Raw genomic sequence first — 9,905 nt, 5'->3', positions numbered from 1 at the left:
ATATCAGTAGTACCTACTAAACTCTCGGCAAAGATGTGTACATTGAACGCTAGATCAGTAAGGAATAAGACTACCGATATCGTTGAATTTGTACTTGATAATGATTTTGACATTCTCGCGTTGACCGAGACATGGTTGAAGGATGACGATGATGTTATTTTGGGAAACTGTATACCTGAGGGATATACCTTTAATCATAAGGATCGACAAGGAAAAGGAGGAGGTGGTGTCGGACTGTTGTTCAAATCTTCACTGTCGGTCAAGTCAGAAGCTGTACAACATTTCATGTCATTTGAAGCTTATCAAGCCCGAGTTTCAAGCCAATCCCGTTCACTTATTCTCCTTGTCATTTATCGCCCAGATATAGTGGAAGAGCAAGGCCAGCGAATACCTTATAGTCTGTTCCTTGAAGAGTTTGCTACCCTACTTGACTCATTTGTTCTTGATCCCTCCGAAGTTGTCCTGACAGGGGACTTCAATGTATGGGTCGACGATTTCAATGACGTACGGGCAAGGCAGTTTATGAACATACTTTCATCCTACGGAATGAAGCAGCTTGTACGAGAAGGGACTCATCTACATGGCCATACACTTGATTTGCTTATTACTCGGGATTCAGCCACTCTTATTTCTGATGTATCTGTTATCCTTGGAGTATCTGATCACCACGCTGTCCAGTGTAACCTTGATTTAAGAAAGCCGTCTACTTCTCGCAGGACTGTCACAACTCGCCCTCTACGATCAATGAACAGAGAACAATTTCGATCTGGAGTCCATGAATCTTTGTCAGAAATTGACATTGAGGATAGCAGCATCTCTTCGTCTGTCGAAAGATATGATCTCTCTCTCTCACTAGTCTTCTTGATAAGCTAGCACCTAAAAAGACTAGAAGTGTTATCATCAAACCTTCGAGTCCATGGATGACTGAGAAAATCCATGCTGCTAAGTGCCTTAGAAGACGCCTTGAGCGCAAGTGGAGGCGTACTAGAAGTGAAGAAGACCGCAAATCATATGTGACACAGCGTCAGGTTGTTTCCCAAGAAATTGAAAAGGCAAAAACTGAATACTATTCAGAGTGTGTTGCAGAATGCGAAGGAAACCAAAGACGTCTCTTCACTGTTGTAGACGCTCTGCTGCACCGAAAGAAGGAAACTGTTCTTCCGGATGCTTCTTCTGACCAGATACTGGCTGATAACTTTTGTCATTATTTCTTCAACAAGGTCACCAAGATCCGTGATGACATTGATGCCGAGCTTCCGTCAGGACAGTGTGTACAGCATTGTGAGTTATCATCTGTTCCAGTTTTGACTGATTTCGCTAAAACTTCTATTAGTGAGATCAAGAGGGTTGTCATGAATTCTCCAACATCATCATGTGAGTTAGATCCAATTCCTACTGCTCTTCTAAAAGAATGCATTGACGACTTTGCACCATATATTACAGACTTTGTTAATAAGTCTCTTCGATGTGCAAGCTTTCCAGCCTCAATGCAACAGGCTCTCGTGAAGCCTCTCTTGAAAAAAACCGAATCTTGACAGACAAGACTTTGCAAGATATCGACCTGTGGCAAATCTAAGCTTCCTATCGAAGGTTATCAAACGCATAGTATCCGCTCGTCTTCAGTCCTTCTTGAATGACAATAACCTTCAAGACAACTTCCAATCAGCCTACAGAGAAAAACACAGTGTTGAAACTGCCCTCTTACGAGTGCAAAATGATATCCTTACCGAAATGGATAGTGGAAAAGTAACTGGGCTAATTCTGCTCGATCTGAGTAGTGCATTTGACACGGTCGACCATGTTATACTCCTAGAGAGACTTCAGTCTATGGGCATTGGTGGACAGGCTCACCAGTGGTTAACATCTTATCTCTCAAACAGATCGCAAAGGGTTTGTGTACGCAGTGCTGTCTCTAAGACAGTTCATCTTGGCTTCTCTGTGCCCCAGGGATCGGTACTTGGGCCACAACTCTTCAACATTTACACTCTTCCCCTTCATGATATCATCGAGAGGCATAATCTCAAGCACCATATGTATGCTAATGACACGCAGATATACTTTTCGTGTTCTCCCACACAAGGGGAAGTTGATGCCTGGATTGCTCGTGTTGAAGCCTGTATGGGTGACATTAGGAATTGGATGAAGGAGAATTACTTGAAGCTCAATGACGACAAATCTCAGTTTGTTATGCTGGGTTCCAAGCAGCAACTCGCCAAGTCGGTAACCCCCTATCTGAATATTGGTTCGTCATCAATTACTCCAGTGAAGAAAGTTCGAAATCTTGGAGTTATTTTTGACTCCAATATGACCATGGAGTCACAAGTATCATCAAGTGTTAAACTTGCGATCCACAGTCTCCGCAATCTTCGTGCTATTCGCAAGTATCTCACCACAAAGGCGGCTGAGCAGCTTGTGCATGCATTTGTTACATCCCGCATCGATTGTTGTAACTCTTTACTCTATGGCATCCCTATGTCTCAAGTTAAGAGGCTCCAGGTTGTTCAGAATGCTGCTGCCCGTCTCGTGACATATACACGCAAGTTCGCCCACATCACTCCAGTCCTTAAATCCCTGCATTGGCTTCCTGTTGAACATCGTCTCACCTACAAAATCCTTCTGATCACATACCGTGCCTTGAAGTTCTCCTCGCCACAGTACATCTCTTCTCTACTCAACTTTCGCAAGCCTGGTCGTTCTGGTCTGCGTTCTGCCAACACATCAACTCTGATCATCCCTAAGACCAGACGATCATGGGGAGATCGAGCATTTGCCTCAGCAGCTCCCCGATTGTGGAACAGTCTCCCTAACACACTTAAGGACTGTAAATCAGTAGATAGTTTCAAGGCCAGCCTGAAAACTTATCTAATGGCCAACTTTAACTAATATCATCTTCTTCCTTTTTTTTATGTGTAATGTGTAATGTATTGTAAGTAAAATTGTATTTAAGTATATTATGTAGCTCGATCATTGTAAGCGCCTTGAGCACCCTCTGGGTGGATATGTCGCGCTATAAAAATGTCTTTATTATTATTATTATTATTACCTTCGTCATACTGTACGTGCTGCTATATTCAAAACTATCACAGAAGTTGAGCTCCCCGAGTCCAAGCTGACGGTAAATGTTCGAGACATACTGATACCGAGACAACCAACCATAATTATAATAATAAAGATACAATTTACTCCAACTGCCACTTGCTAGCTTGACCTGTACGAAGCCTGAATACTGATCAGGTCCTTGTACGAGCTGCAAACCCGCATCACCTGCATTAAGAAAGAAAAAAAGGTTCGGCGAATAAATGAGAAGTTTCGTGTTGTATAACGGCGTTCCGATAAATTTTCAATATTAGATATATACCATATCTAAGGTACACTTATGATTACTTATCAAGTATTTGAGTCACGTTTTTGTCTCAAATTATTTAAATATGTACATGTATTACCAAGTGTGATTAAGAGAAACAATGTTTATGTATTTCATATCATTTCATTCCATTACACTCCTCCCGAACATCGTACTATAAAAAACAAAACATTCTGAAACCACAAAAAAAATTATGGTTTTCTATGAAGGTGTCACTGTGCGACACCTTAGCTGCCTTAGATATAGGGGTTGGTTGTGCAGGGGGGCATCTCCGCAATAGATCTTGAAGTTTTGTGTGTCATTTTCATCATACGGATTATGATGAATTTAACCCCAAAATTGTATTCCTTAGGATAAAATATGAAACTCCGTAAAAAAATCTCGTCACGTTTGTCATACTGTAAGTGCCGCTATATTAAAATTTAAAAATATCCTACCTGTTGAGATCCCCGAGTTTAAGCTGACAACAGATGTTCGAGATTCTGAAAAGCAGACAAATCGCCATAATAATAATAACGAAGATACAATTTACTCCAACTGCAACTTACCAGCTTGACCTCTACCTAGCCTCTTGTCGATGGTCCTGGCGCTGTTGGAGTCCGTAAACTCTGGCGAGCGAAGCGAGCTAGCTACGAGGCGCTTTTAAAACGCCTGTCGCAATTTTACGGATTTTTGCATTGTTTATGCCCGCTCTTAAAACTTCAGTACGATTCCGGATTTTGCTCACGTGACATTCCTCTCTTCCGTGCCCACGGATGCAGGGCACCGACAAGTGGCGGATGCGCACTACTTCCCTTAACACGTAGACAGTGTTTGGGACGTGTAAATCGGCCTGCAACCTCTTTGTCGTTCACAAAGAATACATGCAATTTTCACACTGCATCAATTAATTTTGAACCGGAACCTAGGTGTGTGTCGATTATAGAAATCAGCACCATTGTGAGTTTGTTTTCCAGCTTCCGGGATGGAGTCATCTACGAAAGCACCAATATCATCTGGTAATGGATCAAAGCTAAGCGAACATTCGTTAGACATCATTTATGTATACTGCCAAATCGAAACAATTTTATGTATTCTTTGTTAACGACAAAGAGACTGCAGGCCCATTTACACATTCCAAACACCGTTTAGTTTTTAAAGGGAAAGTCCACCCCCAAAATAAGTTTGTTTCGATAGAGGCAGAATAATAAGAAAATCAGGTGAGTGAAAGTTTGAGCAAATTCTGAATGAAAATAAGAAAGTTATGAATTATTGAAGTTGTTATCAATCAAATACAAATTGGCAACTCTGTGACTTATTATACGAGCTCTCCTTCATTTGCTTTGTGCATAATATTCCATAAAATCATGTTTTCTTCGTTATTGATGACGTAATATATATTTGTTCCTTGCAGGGGGAGTATAGAAACATATTTGCAATTATTATATTTAGGGTGCATGTAAGGTTGAAATTTTTCTTGAGGGAAAATGAAAATTTTAGAGTTTTTTAGTACTGAGCAAATGGAAGTTGAGCTCGCATGATACGTCATAGAGTTGCCAATTCGTGTTTGATTGATCACAACTTCAAAAATCCTAACTTCCTTATTTTTAATCGGAATTTGCTCAAACTTTCACTGACTTGTTTCTCTCATTTTTCTTCTCCTATTAAAACTAACTTAATTTCAGGGTGGACTTCCCCTTTAAGGGAAGTTATGCGCATCCGCCACTTGTCGGTGCCCTGCATCCGTGGGCACGGAAGAGAGGAATGTCACGTGCCCAAAATTCAGAATCGTACTTAAGTTTCAAAAGCGGGCATAAACAATGCAAAAATCGGTGAAATTGCGACAGGCGTTTTAACAGACCACACTCAAGAGAAGGACTTTTCGATTTCGAATTTTCGTGTGAGTTAAATCGACAATTTTGGGTTGTAGTGGAAATCCAGCTTACGATGATGATAATTTTCTACCGCAGGAATTCACAATGCACCCGGGTGGTACTCACATTTGGTTTGGATGGGGGTGTTCCGCTGAAGTCCCGAAACCTCTACCCATTTGTAGTAGCCATTTTGTGGTTTTGACAAAATTGACCCATCTTTAATGATATTTTTGCTAAAAATTGGACCCACGTTTAGGGATTTTTTGTGTGAAAAAGTGCCCCATTAGAGCGACACACCCCCATATGTCTTAATATGTAAGTACCACCAGCCCCCAGGGCAAATGCATTCGGCATAGGATCGGCGCCGTTATGTGAGGTGGCGCGAGATGAACAGACGATTGAGCCATCCAAGTTGAACGTTATATTGGAGATGGTTCGATTTTAATTACACGCACTTTGCCTATTTTATGTCGACGATTTTATATTACATGGTGCTGATAATAACGTTCAAGACAATAGCAAACTACGTTCATTTCCAGTATGGCAATGCCAAAATTCGTTTGGGATGTTTAAATGGGCCTTTTGACGTCAATTTATCATTGGGTCACTGTCACGACCAAGAAGCCGCATTACAAATACAGGGTGCACACACGCTCGGGTACCCTCGAAACGGACCTGGAAATGTTGTTTGTCATCTTTATCATAGTTAGTGTGATAATTAATCCCCCAATAAAATATGCAGCTTCGGTGATGCGCAACTTCGTAAGGACATCTCGTCACCTTTGTCATACTGTACGTGCTGCTATATTCAAAACTATCCCAGAAGTTGAGCTCCCCGAATCCAAGCTGACGACAGATGTTCGAGATATACTGATACCGAGACAAATCCCAATAATAATAAAGATACAGTGGACTCCAATTGCCACTTGCTAGCTTGACCTGTACGTAGCCTGAATACTGATCAGGTCTGTTTACGAGCTGCAAACCCGCATTACCTGCATTAAGAAAGAAAAAAAAAGGTTCGGCGATTAAATGAGAAGTTTCGTGTTACATAACTGCGTTCCGTTTTCAGTATCAGATATATACTATATCTAAGGTACACTCATGATAACTTATCAAGTACTTGAGTCACGTTTTTGTCTCTAATTATTTAAATATGTATTACTAAGTGTCATTAAGAGAAACAATGTAAATGTATTGCGTATCATTCCATTCCATGACACTCCTCCGGAACATCGTACCAAAAAAACAAAATATTCAAATTGCAGATTAAGCTTAGTGCGTAATTGTAATCTGGAAAAAAAATAACTCATATATAACCATTCCCGTTTATCGAATGTTTTAAACCTTACCCTAACCAAGTATTACAGGTGGTCTTAACCGACGTAATACTCTTCACTAAAACATATTGAAAGATAAGATCCATCGTAGCTTCTGTTTATCACATAGGAAAAAAATACCCGGTGAAGGATAGCAGATTGTCCCCTGTCAAGAGTGTCTAAGAGTGTAAACTCTCTCGGCTACGGTAACAATACAAGTCAGTATAAATACTGTTATAAGAAGGTATAGCAGATCCGAATCAAATGATTGGTTGGGAACGTACACGTGACCAGGTATTTATTTTGCCTAACAGGTGAAATTACAAATGACCAGTCATTAGTTAGTACTTATCATCAATGTGGTAATGTATTCATAACAAAGCTGAATTGTTATAGGCCTATAATTATGCATTAATAAATCCCAACTTGTACCCCACCCCCCCCCCAAAAAAAAAAGATTAATAATAATAATAATAATAATGATAGTAATAATAATATTGATAATTTAAAAGGTTAAATAGATAAATAAATCAATAACCGATTTGTTTTTAAAAATACATGTATGATATCTTTATTAACAACTCGGGATATCATCGAATCCATCAATTTGACCTAGTTGTATTTATCCTCGCTATTATAGCAACTATCTATCACTGAGTTTTTCCGATTCCCTTTTTGCCCATTAGGTATTAACACTGATACATATACTAGTATAGTATTAATGACTGCTTTGAGAGAAATAGTTGTTTTTATACGCTCAAGGGAAGTTAGAATTGTGCTATTGCCCGAGGCGTGCCGAGGGCAATAGCCCAATTGTAACCTTCCCGAGAGCGTATAAAAACAACTATTTCTCGAATACTAAAGCAGTCATTAATACTTTTATATGCCGAAAAAAAGTCAGCTTATGACACCACCTTGGCCTTTATCTAGTTTATCTGCACGGTTGTTTTTATGAGTGTATCTTTGAGAGTAGACTAAAAAATAAAAAATAAAAAATGAAAATACCTTTTTCGAAGATGGGATTCGATCTCTTGCGCACCAACGATGATGTGACTAAAATCGCCGCCTTAGACCGCTCGGCCATCGCGCACTTTTACCAAATCTGGCAGTTTTCTCTGATCCATACATTAAAATGGATTAAAAACGGCTTCGCGTGCTGGATGCTTCGCGGCAGCTCCATTAAACGGGCCCTTCTTTTACTTTTGTAATGCATTGGCACGAACTTAGATCAAGATCTATCGGCAGATGTTGTTTTTGGAAGTTTATTTTCGTCTTCATGTCAACAATGCAAGATAAAATTGTCGGTAAGATCGATCGAGATTCAATTGTATTGAAATTACCGACCAATTCATCGCACACGTACGGTATCCTCGATCGCTCAGACCATTTTTTAACATGTCAACCTATTGGTATTTCACCAAGACTGAACTACTTTCCCGATAACCATGGTTACTGGGATTTTAAAACAATTTTTTAGAACTATTACATGGGTTTGGAATTTTACCGGGAATTTTACAGGAATAGTTAAAGTTTATGAATGCAATTTCGACCAATCAGATGGCTGGATTTCTTAAGTGAGGTATATAATAGTGTCTATTTTATCTGTGCCCCATTGATTCCAACCCTCATATAGGTACTTAGTTTGACGCACCTGAATGTGGATTTATTTTCATTAACAAATACTTCAGCGCCGCCGGTTCAACGTAACTATTTTGGATTTAGTAACTTCCTTTACTCAATTGATTGGATTCACCTCTTTAGAATCGAGATTCGGAGTCGGAGTCGATTGCCTATGGAATTCATTTACCAAAAAGTGCTTCCACACTACATAAATTAATTTGAACAAAAAACTGTTGTTCATTCCATAAACATGATAAAGCAATAAGGATAGTAGTTTATCATTATTTGTTTCAATTGTCCCCATTTCCAAATCGTAATAGATGAGGGGTAATTATTGTCGGTGTCAAAGAGGCTTTGACGATGATACTTATCTACCAAGGGAATTAAATGACATCTGGCCAAGGATCGGCGCCATTATAAGAGATGAAGCCAGCTGTACAGGCAAGGACGCCAACTAACATTGTGGGAGATGGTTCGATTTCAAAGTGACTCAGTAACGTGTTTGAAGGTTGATGACAAAAACTGCATATTTTTTTTATGAAATATTACTTATTATATTCCTTTTACCGAAAAAAAAATTAAACCACAAAGATATTTATGTTTTTTAAGGTGTCACTATGCGACACCTTAGCCGCCTCATATGTATGGGTTGGTTGTCCAGTGGGGCATCTCCGCAATATATCTTGAAGTTTTGTGTGTCATGTTCATCATACTGAATATGATGAATTAAACCCCCAAAATTGTATTCCTTAGGATAAAATATGCAGCTTTGGTGGTACGCAACTCCGCCGGTACGGAAATCTCGGTACCTTATTCATACTGTACGTGCTGCTATATTAAAATACAAACTATCCCATCAGTTGAGATCCCCAAATTTAAGCTGACGACAGATGTTCGAGATAAGCTATACTGATAAGCAGACATATCCCCATAATAATAACGAAGATACAATTTACTCCAACTGCAACTCACCAGCTTGACCTCAACCCGGTCTGAATGCAAACCCAGATTACCTGTATAAAGAAAGAAATACAGTTTTGTAAATTAAATGAGACGAATTAGGGTGTTATAATTGTCTTTAATTTTAAAAAAAAAGGATATACATGTATACCATAACTGTAGTACATTTATTACTTATCAGACTATTTTGTGCGTATCTGAGTCATGTTTTTATTCAAGGATATTCAAATATGTATAACAAATTGTTATTAGGAGATGCAATGAAAAAGAATTTCATATTATTCCGTTTCGCTACACTCTTAATAAATCACGTAGAAATAAACAAAATGTAAAAAATTGCATGATAAACAAGTGCAAAATATTAATATATTTTTTACATTATTTTACAATCTTATGAATACCCTTTACTGTATTTTACCCATTCTACTTTTTAAGATATTTTACCATATTGTATATTTAGATAAAAGTGATCGCTTGGTTGAATATCTCAAAATATAATAGCACTCGGAGGAACGATCCATTGATTGAATTTGCATTGGCAACATGTTGCTCAAAATAAGTTACTGCTATTAATCCTGCACTCTCTTTGCGAAAAAAGATTATATTAATACATGTACGGTACTTGCACATACATACACATCTACGAGGTAAATAAATAGATAATAAATTCCACCAAAATATGATGATATCTTTATTAACAACGCAGAAAACATGTATTCCATCAATTTGACGTAGGTGCATTTATCGTCACTATTAATTCAATTTTCTTTCAGTGAGTTTTTCCGATTC

At 38.7% G+C, this 9,905-nt stretch overlaps 1 protein-coding gene across 1 annotated transcript in view; it reads right to left on the bottom strand.

Moving 5' to 3' along the window:
* Nucleotides 1-3,198: 3,198 nt before the first annotated feature.
* The window catches only part of LOC100889467 (scavenger receptor cysteine-rich type 1 protein M130), a 30,278-nt gene continuing 23,571 nt past the window's right edge, over nucleotides 3,199-9,905 (bottom strand). The window contains exon 5 of the mRNA XM_030988318.1: nucleotides 3,199-3,264. Coding sequence (XP_030844178.1) covers nucleotides 3,199-3,264 — 66 coding nt within the window. The remainder of the gene's footprint in view (nucleotides 3,265-9,905) is intronic.

The sequence above is a fragment of the Strongylocentrotus purpuratus genome, unplaced genomic scaffold (assembly GCF_000002235.5).
Source record: "Strongylocentrotus purpuratus isolate Spur 01 unplaced genomic scaffold, Spur_5.0 spur5_scaffold_17, whole genome shotgun sequence".
Lineage (NCBI taxonomy): Eukaryota > Metazoa > Echinodermata > Echinoidea > Camarodonta > Strongylocentrotidae > Strongylocentrotus > Strongylocentrotus purpuratus.
This window is presented reverse-complemented; position numbering and strand designations above follow the sequence as displayed.